The 22,679-nt window shown below is 34.1% G+C and overlaps 1 protein-coding gene across 5 annotated transcripts in view; it reads left to right on the plus strand.

The window, feature by feature from the left end:
- Tsp97E (Tetraspanin 97E) overlaps positions 1–22,679 on the plus strand; it is a 75,081-nt gene that overhangs the window by 27,564 nt on the left and 24,838 nt on the right. For 2 of the 5 annotated variants that reach the window (XM_081749199.1, XM_081749198.1), the window contains exons 3-6: positions 4,035–4,133; positions 8,942–9,067; positions 10,234–10,377; positions 14,626–14,745. In XM_081749199.1, coding sequence (XP_081605325.1) covers positions 4,035–4,133; positions 8,942–9,067; positions 10,234–10,377; positions 14,626–14,700 — 444 coding nt within the window. In that variant the 3' untranslated portion in view covers positions 14,701–14,745. Of the gene's footprint in view, positions 1–4,034; positions 4,134–8,941; positions 9,068–10,233; positions 10,378–14,625; positions 20,237–22,679 lie in introns of those variants that run through there. The other 3 variants (XM_081749196.1, XM_081749195.1, XM_081749197.1) reach the window with 2 other exon arrangements.

Consider the following 22,679-nt stretch of genomic DNA (forward strand, 5'->3'; position numbering starts at 1 on the left):
CCAACAAACGCTGGATAGGCTTTTTCTATTCGTCATATTCATATTTATTTCTCACTGAGCTATCCCACATCTTTCTGGTCACCACTATATTTAGCTAACATTAATGGTCGCTGCGGACTCACGCTCCGCATTAGCTAATATCTCCAACACTAGTGCACGCTTCGAAGTGCAACTCTGTACTGATAAACAGAAGCCGATTGTTAGGAGGTATGAAAAACAGGAAGGGGGAGAAAAATTTAACCATTGTTGACTGCGGACTGAGAGTCCGCAAGCGACCACTGCAGGGTTAAACTTGAAAAAGACATTCGTGCATTGATTGTTGCTGAGAAAATCTGCTACTAAAGCACCCAGACGGTTGTCTATCCATCCATTTGCAGTTAGTTTTACTTCGGTGGGCACAAGGCACCAAGCCCTGACAGTTGAGGTCTCTACTCAAACTATTTTGTTATTATCTTTGCTTCCTCTCAGTCTACCCAGACTGAGGTGCACAAACTAATTCCAAACCTCCATTTACAGCTGCTTCAGGTGTAGCTGGTGCATCATCATCAGCTGGTGCCAAAGAGCGTCAAAAACAGATATCTAAATTTGATTCTGTTACTACTTCTAGTACTTTATGGGAGACCGTCCTGAAACAACCTCCGATGTCTAGGTTCCGACCCGTCACTCCAAGGGTCACTTATTCTACCCCTCTCCCCCCCAAAAAATGCAAAGATTAAATTCTGCCAACCCTTTGACTCATAAGAAGCCTAAGTGGTCATCTATTTCACTGGCAGTCTCCAGCATATTAATTCGTCTTTCTGATGATATAGTGGTGGATGACCGTGATAAGTTTACTATAGTTAAGGATTAAGAAAAAAATCCAAACAACATCCTTCCCAATTTTCATTCTAGATGGCTTTACTTCAACAGAATTTATTTATTTATTTTTCGCCATTTTGAAGAATTAAGCAACTACTTTGAACAATTAGTGCTGTCCTGTTTTGCCTTCAGGTAACTCAAATTGTTCCAACCCATTCGTCTGTAGTTTCGGATTATACTGTGTAGGCATGACCAAGTTCCCGATGGCTGTGCCGCAAGAGGTGGCAATTGATATCTTGAACGTCTTCTACTTCTCATTTCTGCATCTTCAAAGTAATTTGCAAGTTGTTGCTGTTCGAGTTTTTCGAACGTTCGGTGTAAATTCATGTTGCAGTGTGTAAAAGATTCTCCTCTGAGAACTGTTATACAATTGTATTTTCGAGTACATACATGACTCATTACTAAGGCCCAGAAGTTAAGGAATAATGATACTCTTTTCTACAAGTGCTCTAATACGAGGCTTAACATAATATATGTTCATTTTGGGCGTTGTAGGCCAGAAAATGGTGGATTTGTCTTCTTCTTCTTCTTCTTCTTTTTTTTTGGTCTTTTTCGGCGTTTTTTGTTTATTGGTCTTTTTAAAAGCTTTTTATAGGTCTTAACGTCTTTTTTTACACTTCATCTTTCGACAGTAAATTTACTGGCCACTAACTCGAATCACCACCACCTCTTCAACATCTTTTTGTTAGTAAAGAAAATTCAAAAGATAAGACATTCTTCTGACTGGGTTGATAAGACCAGATCTGCAACAATCATAAGTTAGATAAGGAGGCGTAACAATGCCCTCCAGCAAGGGGAGTGAGAGTGGGGAAGTTTTCTTATTATAGTTTTGTACTTCAGTTTGTGGAAGGACAGACCATTAACGTGCCACAAGCTTGTATTTTTTGAGTATTATATCCATTAAATATGTAATTCTAATTAAATTGGATCGTATTTTTACGTCCTTTTTTCAGTTTTTAGATCTTTTTTTTTTTTTAAATATTTTAAAGTCTTTTTACAGGTCCTTTTTAGGCAATTTTTAGGTCTTCAACTTGCGAGCCCTAGTCATTACCATTTGAGAAGTTTGAAAGAACCACTAACTTGTGTATTTCGAAGAAGCTTGCACTCTTGTCAAGAGTGTGTTGGATCGCGTCGTAAATGTCAGTGTATTTAGTTTCAAGTTCATCGAAGAACTTACACACACAAACATCGTGTCCGTGGGTTATCTCGCAGTATTCCCGTTTCCTCCCACTTTCTTATTCCACCAATTGATCCATCATCATTCACTTGCTTTAATCATCGTCTCCCGTAGCCTGAAGTGCATAATCGCGGGACGTTAAACTGAAAGATTTCATTTCATTTCTTATTCATACAAAATTTCCAAATTCATATAAAGAGTTAAATTAAAATGAAATGAAATCTTTGAACTTAACGTCCCACGTATATGTTCTTGCGACTAAGGGAGACGGTTAAGGGTTAAATAATACTGAACAGGAAGTAGTCAAAAACGAGGAAAGTTCCATAAAAAAATTAAAACACTATCTATTTTCTTACATCGAGGTTTTATCAGAAGGTCACGAATATTTCTTTTCAAAACTACTATTGACCAATTCTGTTCTGAAAAATAGTAATCATAACTTAGGTGAAACTTGGTCTTCTATAGGCATTATCCCACTGAAATTAGTGGAAAGATACTACAAAATAAGCAAATCCTAGATGATATTATTTAAAGGGGCAAATAATGATTGTGAATCTTGAAATGAGGAGCAGCACATGAAGTTGATGTACCTCCAGAAAAAATAAAGCTAGAATTCATAACCTCTGGGGAAGCATAACAATTAATAATCATTAAGCAAGTTACAGAGCCCCTTCACATTTATTTTAAAAGCAAGTCCAGATGTGTAAGTATATGTAGAAAGGATACGTACTAGTGATTGTACTTACTCCTACTTTTTGAACAAATTCTCAATCTCTTAACAGTTGTAAGAAATCATTCATTTCGTTCCATTGAGTTATTACGGTGAATAGCAGGGTTGGCAAAAACCATGGTATTTATTGAAAAAAAAAAAAGTTTTTTTTTTTTTGTTTGTTTAAACCAGGTTTATTTGGTTTAAATAATTTGCTCTATATATTCATATCATATATGGAGAGAAATAAGTTTGTTTCGCCTTGATGTTATTATGCAACAACCGGCTTATGCTGGAAGGGGTCACATAAGCTTAAAGCGGAATAAAAACTGTTTCTCGAGTTACATCCGAGAGAAATTGTCCTCCATTTGAACTCGGAACCAGGACTAATTGGCCACAAATGCGATACGTCTGCCGACTCACTCACGAAGGAATCCTAATAAAAAAAAAAAAAAAAAAAAAAAAATACGTTGTACTGATCTTTACATGCTTAACTGTCAAGAGTCATTTCAGAAGAACAAAAAGATAAACAGATGCACAAATGAAACCATTATACAGAATTACATATGGACAATTTCAAAGTACTACGTAGTACAGAAGAACTAATTCTTAGTTAACAACGACTTTACTGGTGCAAATTAGAGAAATACAACGACTTAATTTGCATATCATTAAGAAAAGTGAATAAAGATACGAATTATTTGAGTCCATTTTAGCTCAGACTCATTTATACATAAATAGATACCAAAGATACTTCTCATTTCACTGAATGCTTCTCGTGGGGTTTGTATGACCTCCCCCCCCCACACACGAAAGTACAGCATTTCGATGTATTTTATCAATAGTAAACATTGAAAGGAAACAATATTTAGAATTTTTCTTTGATTGCAATTACATAACAATAATAACTACAAAAAGATCACAAAACAAACATTTATAAACTTATATAAAAAAGTTACTTTTGTAGTATAATCTTTTTGAGTAATGAATGGGGAATTTAGGTCTGAGTATAATACGAATAATATACGGGAGCGAAACGTGATAACCCACAAATGTGTGTTCATCAAGATTTTACAAACACTTACACTTTTACGAACATTTTTCGTTTTTTGGTTTAAACTTTTTTTTTTTTTTTTTTTTTTGAAAATACCATCTGGTTTAAACCACCTTGGTTTAAACCAGCCAACCCTGGTGAATAGGGCATTTTGCTAGCCCTAAATTGCATTTGGCTGAGTAAAGTTATAAAATGGTCCTGAACAAGTTTTTTTTTTTCCTTAACTCTGATTACAGTATATGGTTATTCTGTTTCTTTTGTTCCTCACTCAATTCAGTGTAGCCTGCGCTTGTCTAGCATTTAATGAGGATCAACAAGAAAAACTCGTAGAGCAAGTAAGTACTCGACATATTGATTGTTTATTGTCTTTATAGCTTTTTGTCGAAGAAGAGTTCCTTGTAATTTATTTCCAAAAACCTCTATTTTGTTTGCCGTTACCTTTGCTTTAATTACTGAATATCTTCTTTGTGGCTTTTCTTTAATTCGTATTTTTTGAAGCAAATTCGATTAGCATTTATTTAAACTTAGGAATGGGTCTAAATATTTATTAATGAAGCTTTAAATGCTTTCTCTGATTGTTTGAAATAACTGGCGCTTCAAACTTTTTCGATCTGCAAAGATTTCATTTCATATGTTACACTCACAAGAATTACACTGTATTCAAGTTAGAGATATAAGAGGTGTGCTGCGTCCCTTTTTTCTTAAATTAAACTTTCTTTTTTTTTTCAATATGTTACCGGAAAGCATAACTCTACCGGTAAAAGTGTTAACAATACAATTGAAACTCCAAGTGATTGCAACAGAAACTTTAGTGTATTTGATGCTATAATATTAGCCATAAACTGTCCATTATGATATGGTTTATGTATGTTGTTGTTAAAAGGTTTTAGGTAAGCTTAACTAAGCCTTTTTTTTTTTCATTCATTACACAATGGAAGCCATGAGATATGATTAAAACAGTAGTGTGTTTATGTAATAAATAAGCCGCTGACGAAGGCGGGGTTTCCATAGAAAATTCCGGCATTAATAAACATTTATACACGTTCTTGAGTTTAAGTTAACAGTTAATAAGCATTCGTCAGTTTAGTTCCTTCAGTAACTTAATTAGCACTTATATATAAGAGAGGGTGCTCAGAAAGTTTTGCACAATAGGCCATAACATTTTAAATAGTAGCACTAGAACCATGAAACTATGTGTGAATGTACTTGTGTCTTTTATGTACACTCATGTCCAAAATTATTGTTGCATATCTATAACTGTCTTCTTGTAAGAATATAATTTGATAATGATTTTGCAGGGTACTTTTAATACTGATACTATGTGTATAATCGGGAAATGTATATTTGTGATCAATTTCATAGGAAAGAATTATAAATACGAAAATTATAATGAGTAAAATAAAATATTGCTAAATGGACAAGAAAGTTTTATTTTCGATTTATTGTTCTTATTTACTGCTCTTTTGACATTAAATTTACCACATACATGTCTGCCAATTATACACATACTAACATTATAAAAAATACCGGGCGAATTCGTTATCAAATTATATTCCTACAATAACCTATTTATAGACATGCGACAATACAGGACATTTGGACATGAGTGTACATACACATGTTATTCCATCTGCTGTGACACATGTAGCTCACTGTTCTTTCCATGCCGAAAATGTATTTTGGAAAACCCGGAACGCTGACTGTTACCTCACTGTTTCACACTCTCAATGAGTTCGTGGTCACTGGCAAACTGCCTAGCACGAAGATGGGCCTTCAGACGGCCAAACAGAAAGAAATTAGACGGGGCCAAGTTCGACTACAGGAGAATTTAGGGACCACTTCTTCCCATCCCATACTTTTGATTTTCTGCTGTGTGTGATTGGCAGAATGGGTCTTGTTTTGTCATCGGCAGAATGGGTCTTATTTTGTCATTGGCAGAATGGGTCTTGTTTTGTCTTGGCGCTGTTCGGTTACTTTATTTTGGAGCTCCTATCTCTTTGTCGTTCTAGAGCATGTCGCAGCTTTGCCAGTGACGGGCAATATAACCCACAGATAACCCAGTCACTTCAACAAGCTGTCGTATGGTTACACATCTGTCATTCGTGATCAATGTGGTCTTTGTTAATGTTTTCACTGCAGTTGATAGTAGTGAAATCACCACTGTGGAACTTTAGTACCCATCGCTGGATATTGCTGCGATCCAATGTCCTAAACACCTACACAAGAAGCAGTTTGCGTGGAATGGGTGTGGCTGAGTGATCGCCGATCTTGTTTAGGAGTTCAATGGCCGAGTGTTGGCGAGTGCTTCTCTCTACTTCCTTCTCCATTGTGGGCGTATCTGTAGAGTTGAGTTGATTATAGGTTAGCGTCCCTTTCGGCAGCGAGGCTATATGAGACGTGGACCTACTGATTAACGTGGAATCCGAACCACATGAGCTCCCGCCGGCAATCGAACCCGGGTCTCCCACGCTAAAGGCGCGTACGCTAACCGCTTAGCCACGAGGGAGCTCGGCGTATCTGTAGAGGAAGATGATTTGTTATACAATTTCAGCATGAAGGACACAAGTACAAGCATAAGCAGTTTTATTGTCCTACTGCTAATCACTAAAAAGAAAGAAAAAAAAGTAAAATTTACGGCTCATTATGCAATATTTTTTGAGCGTCTTTTACTGCATTTATATTTCTGATAAATATGACTATAGTTGGAATGATTAATTCTTTGTACAGTTATTGAAGAGTTTAGTGGCAAATATTTGTTGGAAGTGTAAGATATACTAAATGATACATTACTCATTTTATACAATGAAACTATATCGTACATATAAACGAAACCTGTAAAACGAGAACATGCAATACCACACTTACCATTTAGTGTTACTAAGGACGTTACACTGTCACAAACATTCAAATTTTGGAGGTGTGTACAGCAGTAATAACGCAAGGACACAAATGCGTATTGTCGAATATTATGATCATGATATGACGTGTATGAAAAAATAGGCACAAAGTTACAGGAGTGTGAATATTTGGCTTTATTGAAGAGACTTTATTTCAAAAAAATATTTAAATATCACTTTCTATTACATAGATGGTTTTCAAAAGATATAAAGATCATAATGCTATTTAACAGCAATCTGATATCTCAAACCGTTCCGGAGATATGAAAACACTTGTAGAGTTCACGGCGCTGCTAAAATTGTGTAATACCGAGAACTTGTAATTTCAACTCCCAGAAACTATTGTTGTGATGTTATAGACGCGAAGGAAAGAAAAAAAAAAAAAAGTCCCATACATACTCCATTTTAAGCGGTGGGGGTGGGGATTGGAGGGCAGGTCATTAACAAGATCAGGTATGCAAATTATACGGTTATAATAGCTTGGCCGAAGATGGTTTACAGGAGATGATTGACAAAATAGTGGACACTGGGGAAACTATGTTGAATGGAAATAAACTCGAAAAATCGAGTCATGAGAATATCCCGTGGAAACGAGACCTTACGGGTCAGAGTAGAACTGAGAGAACTTGAAGAGGTCGGTCACTTCATGTATCTGGGAAGTATTTTGACGAGAGACATTTGCTATATCAAAGAGATCAGGTCAAGAATTGCCATAGGCAAAGAAGCATTCAACAAGAAAAGATCACTCTTAACTAGCAGGCTCAATATTAGAAAGAAGTTGGAAAAGTGCTATATATATGGAGCATTCTACTGTATTGTTCAGACTTGGACATTATTGAAGTTAGAGAAGCATTTAGAGAGCTTCGAAATGTGGTGTTTCAGGAAAATGGACAGAGAGCAACAAACGAAGATGTTTTAAAACAGATAGGAGAGAAGAGGTCGCTTCTAGCGAGCATCCATCGTAGGAAGGTCAATTGGTTTGGACACATCTTGCGAAGAAATTGTCTTCTTCATACTTCCATAGTAGGAAAGCAGGAATAGGAAGAAGAACACAATGATCGATGATTTGAGAAATAGAAGAAAATATTGGGAGTTAAAAGAGGAAGCTGAAGATCGAGAAACGTGGAAGAAATATTTCCAGACCCAAATCTAAAATTGAAAATAATAATAATAATCTTTACGAATGTTCTTCAGGTGTTTTGAAAAAGAAATCAAATTTTCAATTTCCTGTAAATTTGTTTCTATTTATTGGAAATACGTCCTGTCATGATTGTCGTATTCGACACTAAAATATTTCACATATGTATTGCCCTGTGTATATCACTCGGATTATTAGTATTGTAGGGGGGACGGTAGTTCAGTGATAGAGCGCTTACCTTTGTTGCGTGGGGCCTCAGGTTCGATTCTCGGCCAAGTAAGCTTGTGGTGGACAACATCGCGCCCGTGGGTTTTCTCGGGATATTCCTGTTTTCTCCCACTTTCTCACTCCACTAGTTCTTCCAAATCGTTCACTTGCCTTAATCATCAGTCTTCCGTTGCCTAAAGGGCATAAACGTGGGACGTGAAACTGAAATAGTTCTTTTTTTATTACTATTGTAGAAACCTCCAAGGTTTTTTTCGTGTTTGTGTTACTTTAGGGGTGCGACCGGTCCCGGGTTCGATTCCCGGTAGGGGCACTCGGTCGAAAAAGTGTAACAGCTTTTTCAGGCCAGCCACCTTGAATGAGGTTTTCCTGGGTTTTCCTCATTCACACCAGGCAAATGCCAGGGTGGTACCTAACTTATAGGTCCCAGGCCGCTTCCTTCCTTCCCCTTCCCCGGATAGTGTGCTCGCCGCCGCGGGACGTCATCCCTCAAACGTGACGGGCTAAATGGCCATGAGATGCCGAGAGCCCAGAAATCTAAATCCTAAATCCTGTTACTTTAGGGTCCTTACTTTGTAACACTAAATAAAAAGTGTAGTGTTCTAAGCTTTTGCTTAAGATGTAAATTTTGAAATATGTTATATATAATCTGATGTTGCTATTAAAAAAAAAAATGTTGGGTTGGCAGCATTGTTAAGCTGGCGTATTACAGAGTATGTCAAACAATGTCCTTTTGCCGATATTTGCATGATACAAAATTTCATCATTTTTGTGATTTAATTCGAAAATTACAAGGCGTATCAATGTAAATGGTCCACACTTTGTGTCTATATGTGTATATAAAACGTAATGTATTTCTACTTTTTTTTTTTTTTTTCAATAGGGTTGGAGGCACGTAAAGGGCGATATTAAGAAACAAGTTCAACAAGTCTTTAATTGTTGTAGTTTCAATGGTCAAAATGTGAGTTACACCTTGGACGATCCGATGTACTATCCCCCATGTGGTGAAGTGAGTATGTCTGTTCTTTACTACAGAATAATTTAGTAATAATTATGAATTACTACTTCCAATTACGTATTTCTACAAAGCATATAGACTTGATAACAGTATCATACACAGGGAAGCTACAAACTGGGGTAAAATTTAGGGAAATTCTGCAAAGAGTGAGGGAATTTTGATTCACTTGGAATGGGATTTTAAAAACATTCCAAGTGAAAATTTGAAGACGATTTCAGATGTGATTGAGGGGTTGGTTTTTTAATTTGCAACTTCAATTTTAGAAATTACATGTGTTTTCCATTAACGATATGTAACAAACTTATGTTCTGTAGTTGTGCGCATTGGTATCGCTTGTGAAGTTGAATATCATATTGCTAAATCTCCCATAAAGAGAAGTTGGATCGACGCACGCATAATTCCGTTTTTTCTGTCGTTTTCGTTCCCAATAATTTCAATTTAATCAGAGTTTCCTTTCATACATTAAGTGAGGGCAAATGAAAGGATTTTGGTATACCGTTATTTGTGTTTGAGTCTCTGTGCTTTCATTGTAATGTATTGTAATTCGTAAAGAGGTTTGTTTCGGAAATGCTTTTGACTTTACGAAAATAGCTAATCAAGTTGCACATCAGAGGATGCATTGGGTTAGTATTGAATGCATAGCCGAATTAATTTCGTCGTACTCTTGATCTTTAAATATGGGGTACGTCTATAGATACCAAAAGGCACCTTCTGCTTCGTGCTTATAATATTTATTAATTGTTATACATTTATAGGTACATAGTTTGTCATTTTCCATCAATATATACACATAATTGTTTCATTTTACATCATTCATTTAGCCAAGCGATTTTCCGTCTTACGAATTTTAACATTAAACTGTAGAAGTAAGTCTCTAATCTCTTACAAAACACACATAATGCTCTGTAAAAATCTGAGTGTTTAAGAAATATTTTATACGAAATTAGGGAGGACGCGCTTCCACATTATTAGCCAGTTAATACAATTGGAAATTCTCAGAAAAAAAAGCTATATTCAACAACATTGTGTTATATTACTACGTTAGTGATTTTTAACTTTACAGAGATAAATATTAACTTAAAATTTACATAAGTAGCTTGGAGTGAAGAATTACCGTGCTAATTATACTGATCGGATATGATTTTTATTTCTTTTAGCTTGAGTGTTGTAGCCATGGTGCTCCTGCAGTCGGAAATATTACTTGCCCTGGGTGCATATCATGCTTGGACAGGGAGAAACCGACCATTGATTACGCTTTCAAGTTGTGTGGGGGCATAGGACTTTTCTTCAGTTTCACTGAGGTAGGATTACTTTAAACATTTTCATTTGTAAGACATTGATTGCCAATTATCATATTTTAAAAGTGTACTCCGTCGTTGTTACATAGTAATTTATTTATTTAATTGTGTATATGTGGCTTTCGTGTGGGGGATCTTGGTTCGATTCCCGATATAAATCCTTATGTAATTCCTGCACATTAAACAGCATTAAACCGTAGATCTACTTTCTCATATAGACTCTATGTGAAAAGAAATGTTAATTTTGTTAATTAATAAAGAAATGTTAAAAAGAAGAAAAAAAGGACTGATAATTCTAAGAAAGCCAGTCTACGGAGACGTGCTCGAAAATATTGAGGCAGTTGTAATCTCTTTTTTTTTTCTTTTTTTTTTTAAACTAAAAACTCAGATTTCCTAAGTACAAATTAAGAACTTGTGCGTTGAATACGACTAATTTGGAAAATAATTGCTGTATGTGGTGCTAGTAAAATTTGTAGAAGTAAATAGAAAGAACTGTAAGTTTTAAAACCATTCGGTGATTTAGGAGACGTGAAATTTAACTTCATACCAGTTCTTTCGATTGATTCTGGTTTACGTCCTTGTGTGAACGTGAGATCATGGAGGACTCACTATTCAAGTCAGATCTGAACCACTGATCCTGTTTCCGTCTCCCTAGTTATGCTGAAATGACATTGCACGGTGAATAGACGCTTGAGCTATGAAGTTACATGAAGCGCGATAAGGCAGTCGCAGAGTAAAGACATTCTGCAATATTTCGATATTAGCAAAATTTTTAAAGTTTATTTTGCATTCTTCGAACTATTTTCGTGTCTAGTAGTATTATCATATTCTTTATGTATTCTGTTCTTTTTTTTTCAGTCGTCAATCATCTGTATTGTATTTCTTGCATATTATTTCCTCTGTATTAGAACTGTTTCAGTATGAATATATGCGAGGTGTGATCAAAAAATATGGTGAATAATATTATTAGAAACAAAATAATAAGCTTACATGGAATTTAATCTTCTTCAGAGTATTGTTCTTGGCTAGCAATGCACTTATCCCAACGTTGAATCCATGACTGGAAGCGTTTCTGGAAGGCCTCTTTTGGAAGGGTGTTGAGCTTCTCTATCGTGCCCATTGTCCCCACCCCCAATGTCAGGAATGGTGTCAAAACTTTTTCCTTTAAGCACCGTTTTAATTTTTTGGGAAGAGTCAGAAGTCGCATGGTGCTATATCTGAAGAGCACTGCAAATGTGGACAGACAGGGATATTTTTTTTCGTTCAAAAACTTGCTAATCAAAACCAAGGTGTGGCACGGCGCGTTTTCGTAGTGAAGAAGGAAGCCATTTGCCCATTTAATCGGCGGTTAAAATGCTTTTCACGGACCCATAGTTCTTCGGAAAGCTCTCGACTAGTCGTTCACCTGTTTGAACAAATCATTTGTGCCACTTTTTGCACGTTTTCGTCTGTTTTTGACGTCGAAGGAATGTACCAAAGGTATAGGCTACCGGGCTTAGTTGAAACGAATACAACATCGATAGATGGCACTGTGCAACCACATTCACCGTACTTTTTGATTACACCTTCTAATTACTATGTAATACTAGGTTTTACTTAACACGTAAGTGGTAAATGAATTGTATGTTTTGCCTATAATCTTTTATATTTGTCAGCAGAAAGGATATTACGGTCATTCGAACGTAATTGGAGTAGAAGGTAAGTCAATCGATTGAGATGTTTATAATAGTGAAACAACAAAACAGCTCTAGGCCGGCGCCTTTTTTTCTATATGCGAAATGACCAAACGTATGTACGGTTGCCAGCTAAAAAGTATACCTGTCTTCGTACATTCGTTAATAATTTAGGAACGAATTTGCGTGCAATTTTCTCTGACATATTAAGAATTAAATATCTGTATGTCACCAAAAACTATCCAAATTAATCTATTTCATCGAAATTCATTAATAAAAGAGCGTATATGTGATCAATACTTTTTTATTTTTTTTTATTTTTGACAATTGTACAGCTGTAAATTTTATATAAAAGAGAAGAAATGTCTATGTGGAGAGTCTTGTTTTTGTTATTAATATATCTTATATGATAGTGGTTTTCCTTCTTCGTTTTCGTTTCCTTACATAACATACTAAACTCATGTTTTGGGAACTAAAAATGATGTTTAAACAGTGGACAAATTATTAGACATAAAAACTTCACTTGTATTTTTTCTTTTCCTTAGTTGGAAGTTTTGAAGAAGGTGAATAAAATTTGATGTACGAATTTTTCTCCCTCCTCTTTTAAACTGACAATAGGTTAGCAGTAATATTTATTTTTATGTTTGTAAATATATTTCGTCAGTTATCAGCTAGCCTTGTTAATGTTGTTTGTTGTTATTGCTTTAACGTATTTGCTACAATAATGAAAATATTATTATGGGAAGCGCTTACGGGCTTAAGCCGACCGACCTCGTGTGACGTTTAGGTTAAGACGCATGATCGATTTTGTTTTTTTCAATTACAAGTTCCCTGTGTTGTAAGAATTCATGTTGTATCTAATAATTTGGCCACAGTCTTTATTTCTGACTAATCATATTGGTAATAACACATGCTAGTGAATGTAATATGCTTTTGTGGTGAGTCTTATTCCTCTTGAGATAGGTTTCTTAGTTTTAAAAATAAAGTTAAAGAAAGTATTCGAAAGTGTAATAAATTAATACTATCTGAGTAATATTTACATTAATGTGAAACTTACTCAGAATTAAAGAGAGTAACTGGAAATATTGAAGCTTCAAATGGTAATATGAGTTTGTCGGAAAACCCCGTTTAACGTCGATATTTGAGATCATAATCTAGAGAATCATTTCAAACCCTACATTAAAGCATATCTTCTGTTGTAAATACTTTAAAATGTAACTATTAAAATCTTTGAATTAGTATGTTGTTGTTTCCTTTTCATAAATTTCATTATTGATGACAGTTGAGCACTTGCCGTCATGTACAGTCTGATCATCGATGTACAGCCTTTACCAATCAACATTCGTAGTTTATATATCAACATCAAGTATAATGATGTGTATATGACAAAGCATATAATTATATTCCTTTTCATTTCTCATTTCTCAGACGCGTGGGAGATTCGGGTTCGATTCCCGGCGGGAGGTCATGTAGTTCGGATTCCACGTTAATCAGTAGGTCCACGTCTCAAAACCTCGCTGCTGAAAGGGACGTTAAACTCAAAATCAACTGAACCCAACTCATCTCTCGGAGACAAAATTTAGATTGAAAATTAATATAAAAGTTAAAGCAGAAGGAATTCCGTTAATAGAAAAGATAAACAACTCGATTACAGTTCCAAATATTTCTGTTCAATAGGACGAGTTATTAAATAAATTATTCATGATGTATTAATTAGTTTTTATTTTTAAAAAATAATTTCTGTAGCTATATCAACTTCGTTATCAGCTGGAAAACAAAAATATTTCTTTAAGTGTTGAGTAAGCAGAGAACTAATTGTGGAGAATAAAAATGTAAAAAATCTCTGCGAAAATTATGAATTTCATAATTTAATTTAATGCTGGAAAAACTTCATTGTGCACATCTCGGATATGTTATCGCTTGTCGAGAAAATTCCCAAAAAAGTATACATAGGGAAACTAATCTCGGTGCCGGTTTATTTTTTTGTCTAAACTGCGACACCAGCAAACCTGGTTGTGATGCGATTAATATTAATACAATCAGTAGCATCACCAAAAATATACTTTCCAGAGCTTTTTGACTGGAGACGGCACCAAATTAAATGATGATACTTTTTAGACTTCTTAATAATTATAATAGTAATAATAAGTTTTAAAAACTTTCTTCAATCTATTACAAATTAAAATTAAAATTACAAATTAAAATCCTTAATCTTTATTTAAAAATAAATTGCTGGTGAACTATGATTTTCGATTAAGACACTTCCGTAAACCAAAATAAAGTTTTACCTTCTTACAATTGATTAATAGTTAAAGCATTGCAGTTGAAAGAAAAATCTCCAATGTTGCACGTGCAGTGCTTTCGTCAACAAGTACTTCAGATTAACGTATTGCTATGCAGTGGGGAGGGAAGCAACTTCAACTCAGTTTGCAAAGACCTTTATACCGCCTCTAATTGGGTCTTGCGATGTTACTAAGTAGGGTACAAGGAAACAGAGGAATTCGATTTTTCTTAAGAGTGGTTTAAACATAACTGAGCATGCAGATGGAATTGGTAATATATTTCTTTTTTCTTACAGTTTCTTGGTGTTTGGTTGACAGTTCGTTACAGAAACCAGAAAGACCCGCGTGCTAACCCTAGCGCTTTCCTCTAACACACTCTTCTCTAGTCTTCAGAGCACGTGGATTTGTATCAGGGTGTAGGTACATACCTGTCACTGGTGTTGGGCACGTTATTGCACTAAATTTTTGTATATACATGCACATAAAGTAAAAATCTTGTAATAATAGTTCAACATAAAAAGTTTGTTAGTGATATTGAGACTTTATCTTCGTAGACGTGTTACTTTTTTTTTCTTAATGTGTATCTAGTCTGAAGAAGTTATATGTTTTGTTTTGAGACGACGAATCATTTTAGTTGTACACAAGAAAGAGCTTTCCCTGTATATTTTTGTTTTTTTATCGACAGATAAATCAGGTATATCGTATACACGTTAGATCGACGTGATGCAACTATTTTCTTTTTAAATATGTATATATTTTGTAGAATCAAAAATCGAATAAGACAGTTGTAAAAAAAATGAAAATAGTTCATTTTAAATTTTAATATTAAAACAGTAAATAAAAATAAACAATTTTAAAATTATTTGTTTGTCATGTGCTTTTGTCTTTTTGTGCAATAAAAGTATCTTGGTATCACTAACAATTTTCGTCTTACTAATTTTTGTAGTTATAGTAGTAATCTTGCATGGTAAATTATTTTCTTTATTATATATATAAACTGTATCAATAATGTGTAAATGCGTGAATTACGAATGTGCATTAAGTTTGTACATATTTTCTTTCTTTAACGATAGTGTTTTCTTAACTGACAAAAATACAGTGGAATCTCGATGGTCTCATTTCATAATTATGAGGACTGTTCTCCACACTGTTGAGTGAACGGCGTGGGAGATCTTAGTTTAAATATTAGTAGATTGTCCGTATATCATTAGAGTATTGGGAAATAGGAGTAAACTTGTTTCGTGACATGGATTTTTTTTTAAATTTTTATTTTTAAAAAAAAAATTCATTTGTATTTCTGCTTTACGTATGCTCTCTAGGACCTAAAACATCACATGTTAAGAGTGTTGGTATTCCTAAGGAAGCACATTAGAAGCTTAAAATGAATCGTTTGGGTATACCATTTATTGTCTTCATTGTAACATTCCATATAGTATGACAGAAGTGGGCCTGTGTAGGCTTCAAGGGTACTTTATTCTTTTATAGTCTCATTTTAGTTAAAATTGTTTGGTCAACTTCAGAAACTTTGAGCGCTCACTAAAAACTGGAACTCGAAATTTATGCTTATCGAAAGCAAATACGCACTATTAAACTGCTTGGGTCTAAATTTGATACATAGTGTTAAATAGTTGACATTGTTTATTGATATTCGAGTATGATTGTTGATATACAAATACTGTTAATAGTTCTGTTGTGCTTATTAGTTGCGTATATTTGTATAAGTACGTAATTATCTTAATATGAAATTACATTTGCCGATCCAAACAAACTACATATAGAAAAAATATTTGTTCATTTCTATTATTTTATATAATAAACGTCTGAAACATATTAGTTTTATTAATTGAAAAGGGTTAGCTTGATACATCTAATGTATTGCTACCTCTTTAGAATGGCCGTGATATAAATAAAAGCGCAAGGAGAGAGTACTGTCTAGCATGGAACAGAATGATCAATACTGGTACTTCTGTTTACTCTTTCATTGACGACTTACATTAACTACACACACCTTAGTGTATGGATACAAAGTCTCTTCTATCTTTCAGTTAATCACCTGTCAATTCTGCAGTTCCAAAAATCAGCTGAAGGATACTCGAATTCCAATAACATATTATTCAACTATTGCCTCTAAGAATGCTCATCTCTCTTCTTGCATAGATTCACAACTCAAATTTTGTATCATCGTAGTATTTGTTCAACAGATGAACACTTTTTGGCCCAACAATCTCTACATTCCTCTTTCAAAGAAGCTAATAACTTGGAATTCACAACTAGTCACATAAGACATTCGGTGGGGAGATATTTTAACCACTCAAGCAGGTTGATTTCCTTGTCTGCTCATGATTCCGCAGTGGGTATTTAAATGTACACTACGTTCCTCAGTCCATTTAAATTTTTAAAAAGTGTATAAAATCACGCTAGTAAAAAACTGAAACTAGATAATGCAAACATTGAGTGAAAGCAGCTACGTCGTGACGTTCAGTAACTCGTGAAATCCATTGGTAAATAGAAAATCAAATGCAATCTTAAGTTTAACTTCCTGTGTTATATTCAGTGTTGCCAAATCGTTAGCAGAAGTTAACATTCCTGCCTGTCATAGGCAGTATTTTCTCCTAATGGGAGGAAGATGCCAAACTACAAAGACTTGAAAATTAAAAGTAATCTTTTTCACCTAGTACTATAGACGAAAAAAATTCGTTGGTCCTTTTAGTCATAAGCACAGTCGTTATTAAAAGCACTGAAAACCATGGAAAAAAATGTAACCGTTATAAAATGTTGAAACATTATGCAGTTGCTTTGGTAGAAATACCAACATAATAAGGATAATAATAACCTAAAATGTTAATAAATAAATTATGCTAATATTATTTTTGTTAGATATTCACTTATTTTGGTGCACATCTGTTATTTAATACTAATATGCAACGACTGCCTCGTTTAGGCGTACTGGGACATTCCTAATTATCGTCAGTTTCCGTTATACACGATAAACATGTTAAACACACACATGCTCAATGAAGTGCATGAAAAAAGATAAATCACAACAAAGAAGCGTTTGGTAGAGAGTTCGTTTCCTTGTCGTCGTGAATGGTGTTCTAGAAGTATTGATCATTTCTTTGTCTTCTGGCTAGCTTCAATTGACAACATTCAGTTAGGTCCATAAAAAGTTCATTTTGAACTTGAGTAAAATGCACTCTAAAATTCGTGAATGTTATTTAGTGAATTTGTTGTGTGTGTTGGGCCGAAATTGGTACATTTTACATACAAATTCGGAACTAGGTTAATACATTTATGTTCATAATTATCGTGCATTTGGCAACATTGGTGAAGTCCTTTCGGCTGAAAGAGACGATGATATGGAATGATGAAAAAAAAAAAAAAAATACCGCAAGAAAATGCATCTCATTCGTTTGTGATAAAAGTTAAGAGAAAACATTCTATCGTATAGTCAATGTGGTCTCTTGATCTAAGTAATATTTGACGTAATCAAGCTGCGTCTTGATCTTTTCCGTTCATAAAGTATATGTTTAGAAAGACAACAACTTGGACGAAAGCAAGTTGAGGATTTAGTTAAAAAAATGTTTAAAAAGACTTGAGAACCTAATAAAAATAATGTTTTTTCTTTAGTAGTTTTTATTTTCTATACGAAGAGTTGCGGGTTTATTTATTTATACGTTGTTTTATTTTTATTGAAAGTGTTTTAAGTATAGACTGTAAATGGACATATTTACCTCTTGTTTTATGTATATTTTGTAAGTTTGACATCGTGCATACAAATCCACTTGGTATTAATAATACTGTGCCAAAATATTACGCCAAACTTTTATTTATTTATTTATTTTTATTTTTTAAATTACTCTGATGAGCATTATTAAGTGCAATAGTGTTCTGTTAGTCATTAATATTAACATGTGTGCAATATTATTCAGGATGTTCCAGAGACAATTTAGACAAACATTGGAAGTTGATACAATACATAAATATATATCGTTGCCATACATATACATACATAGGTGTTCCAAATAAAACACTCAGTGCTTATAATTAACAGTGGCTGAACATAAAAGACGAAACAAAATGTCAGAGGGCGTTCTGCTTACCTCATAGACATTCTACCTGTCTTCGGTTAACTTGCTCTCCCTGTGAGAAATGATGTAGCACTAGTTAGGCGTACTTGAAGTCTGAAAATGGGACGAGACTATCGATTCTATATGTGCATAAATAAGTTGTGTATGTTTAAATGGATATATTTGTCGAAATTGGCAAATTTTCTTAGTGAACTACTATTATATTTATATATTTATGCATTGGTCTCTTGTTTTCGTTTTTTTCATTTTAATTCACGAAACAGAGACTGAAAGTGGTACTTTTGAGATATTAGCAGTAAAACCACCAAATAGTTCCCCTATCTCCTCCCCCCCCCCCCCGCAAGAAAAAATGAATATCTATTAGATTTTAAAGTTACTTCACTTTATCTAAACGTTAACAAACCAAAACTCTGGATCGTGTCAGTGTTTGTCAACGGTACCCCATTGAAAAACTTCCTACAAAAGCCAGGGGGTACGGTGGTTCAGTGGTAGAGCGCTTACTTCTGATGTGTGGGGTCTCCGGTTCGATCCTCGGTCAAATAAGTGTGGTGAACATCGTGCTCGTCGGTTTCTTGGGATTCTCCCGTTTTCTCCCATTTTCTGATTCCATCATTATTCACTTGCTTTAACCATAGTCTTCCTTAGCCTAACAGGCTTAATCGTGGGACGATAAACTTAAATATTTCATCTTTTCATTTTTCCGTACAAAAGTTGTTTTTTTTTTTTATGATCTTTTCAAAGATATATCAGATAACATACTTTGCCATTTAAAATTTTAGGTGACTTCTCAGGGCATTATGATAAGAGTCCTGTAAGGCAAGCAGAACACTTCATATGACGGCCTTCTGACATTTTCTTATCTCATTTTTTTTTAATCTCCAGCCGTTTGTGATTTAGCCTTATAAGCACTGAACATTTTATGTATATATGTTCTAATAACCATGGGTCAGAAAAATCGGTATTTTCAGAGCCAGAAGTGAGTTCAGACATTCTCATTGGTCTGAATCCGTGGTAGGGATAGAGATCTTTGTTTATAAATGTTTGTTCAAAATTTACTCACATAGGAGAATTTGCTTCGCTCGGAAAGGGATGACGTCCTTCGAGCTACTCCTTTGAATTTAATCCTGTTCAGAATTATTAAGCTTCTGAAAGTGCGGAATCAAAAACTTGCATATCAGTTAACTAATCTATAAGTCTTGACGAGCAAAACTTCAGCTTAAAAAAATCAGGAAAAAAGTGGAACTTTTACCTTTATTTTCAACAAAGGGGTATTAAGAATTTGAAAGAATAAATAACAATGTTTTATTAGTAAACGTGAAGATTAATTTGATAAAGGCATTTTGAAAATGTTATTAGCATAGCGTAAAACATATTTTAGAAATCACGTATCTGCTCTATATGAAATATACATGATTAAGAATGATGTGGGACATGAAAAACAAAACTTTGTGAAAAAGCAGAGCTGTTAACCGTATACATAATCAGTTTTATCAGATTCGTTGTGCAAGTAGTACGCATGATCCCGTTGTTGGCAAAGATGGACGCTCTTTTGTGTATAATTATTTAAACAACTTTTTCACGGTCCTGAAGTTGTCGAACTGTTGTACCATAAAGAAAGATTTTACTTTTTTGTGCTTTGGCGTCTCTGTACTTTTTGGCCTATGTTTATTAGAACATTTTCATCCATTTGATAAAATAATCTAATTTGAATTCTCCTTGTTTATTTTAGTAAAGTTAGTATGCTTTCGTGATTCCACTGTGCGTAGGTACATGTTTATGAATGAACGTTTTTTTTTTTTTTTTTTTTTTTTTTTTTTAACACCAAAGATCTGTTTCTAGTATTGTAGATCTTTTTTTGTAGCGTTGCTTGCATGTGTATACCACTAATTTTGCATGGTAATTTGTGCTAGACAATAACAATAAAATCTGTATACAATTTTCTTTTCTCAACGTATGTGGTTATGTATGTGGAAGCTTGTCGATCTGTCGTATGCATTTAACTAGCTGAAAATCATATTGTAAAGAAATTGAATGGTCGTCTTCTGTATTGTTTTTTCTAAAACTATATATTTATTGTTGACGAAAGGGATCATAACATATATACATATATATTGTTAAGACTTGAATGAGAACTGAATTTTATAATTTGAAATCAATATGTGTGATATTTTCATGTTCTCTGACATAATTGTTTTTGTGATTTTCAAAAATCAAACTATTAATAGAATATAGAATAAGACATAATGAAAATAAAAGTAAGAAAAAAATAATTTATATTTTTATTTTATCATCATATCTGTGATGTGAAGAATGTTTTCGTTAAACATGTATTCAACGAACTTTGAAAGTTCGTTACTAAATTCTCTCTCTCTCTCTCTCTCTCTCTCTCTCTCTCTCTCTCTCTCTCTCTCTCTCTCTGTGTGTGTGTGTGTGTTATTTGCAAATTTTTCAGTTTTGAGCCCTCCGTTCGATAGAATATCAAAAACTACCTGAAAAAGCGATGGAATTTTTCGCGTCATTCTTACCATTCCCGAGATATTGGCCCAAAATTTCCAATTTCGGGAGATTTGAGGAGCCATATCTCGGGAACCGTAAGTGATAGAGATGATACAGGTGTTGATCAATATCTAAGAGGATGGTCGAACATTTTGGTACCAAATAGTAACTGGTGGCCACTGGCTAACTGGCCATCGTTCCCCAGATACTGGCCAAAAAAGTTCGGATTTCGGGGGATTTAAGTAGCCATATGTCGAGTACCGTAAGTCATAGAGAGATTATATTATCATGATCACGATCCCTTTAGCCTCGGTGCATAACCATGGGACGTTAAACTAAGATAAAAAATACGTGATCATGCGAATTTTTCAATTTTGAGCATGTTTCTTCGTAAAGCATAGAAGGTTTTAACAGAACTCTTAATCAAAATATATGGAAGAAAATTAGTATTCAAGGAAATTATAAATGGATAGTTATATTACAAAAATTGTTTAATGAGTATAATAATAAAGTACATAGAACAATTGGTATAAAGCCTGTAGAAGTTAATAAGAAAAATCAATTCTTTTTAAGTTCGTTTCAGGAATGCTCTTGGAGTATTCTCAACTGTTTTTTCTTACCGTAAGATAACAAGTAATAAGATTCGGTCCCACGAGTATGGAGTGGAGGCTATAAGGGAGAATGCACCAACTACTTTCATTATCTAAATTATGACACATCTTTCAGTGCCAATATATTTATTCCAGCGAGAATATTTTCGCAAGTCGCTGCGCTGCTTTCATTCTTAGTCACTCCAAGTACGAAAAATAATGAATACTCTAAACTCACATATTTATGTGAATATAATTAGGATTAAATAAAACGTATATGTTCGCCAACGTATTTTTATTTTAGTTTAACGTCCCATGGTTATGCACCGAGGCTAGGGAGATTGTGATCATGCTAATGAACAAAATAATCCAGTGAAGAAAATGGAGAAGACAAGAGAACCCAGCATACAGTGTTGGTTATAGTGATCATACTGTTATAAAGTAGCAAAATCTAAGTGGGTTATTCTGTGAAGTGATTGTTTCATGATGAATAAAATACAATTTTTGTTTCAGATATTTAGTTTTTGTGATATTTTTACAGTATTGGCCAACATATCGTAATTTAAGTTTTATTTATTCCTAATTATGAACCCATAAATACGGAAACTAATTTTTTTTTTTGTTTTTTCGTAGTTGGAAGAACTGAGGATAAAAATAGCAATAGGTTTCTAAAATGCGTGGGTTTTCCTGGGGTTCTCCCGTTCCCTCCCACTTTCTTCATTCCACCATTTCATTCATCTCATCGTCACCGTCTCCTTTAGCCTAACCGGCATAATCGTGGGACGTAAAACTTAAAAATTTCGTTTCATTTTAGGTTTCTAAAATGTTGCTGGAATAAATACATTGGCACTGTAAGATTAGTCATATTATTTAGTTAAGAAAAATATTTCATTTCTATATTTCATTTTATTTCCATAATCGTTCATTTGTAATGTCCGTCTTATTCGTCTACTATTAGCCTTTATGTCATAGACGTGGATGTTGAGAGATTTAATTTCAGTGTGAATTGATTTGACACGCCAATTATGTCGATTGGTTCGACAGTTTTCGTCTGATGTTACTTGTATTGTTATATGACACTATCATTATTTCATTTTTTTATTGGTCCTTAATATTACCTTGAATAATAAAGCTTTCTAAAACATCCTTCCAAATAAAGTCCGCTAAGTGCAAGCA

The sequence above is a fragment of the Thermobia domestica genome, chromosome 2 (genome assembly GCF_964235325.1).
Source record: "Thermobia domestica chromosome 2, izTheDome1.hap1.1, whole genome shotgun sequence".
Lineage (NCBI taxonomy): Eukaryota > Metazoa > Arthropoda > Insecta > Zygentoma > Lepismatidae > Thermobia > Thermobia domestica.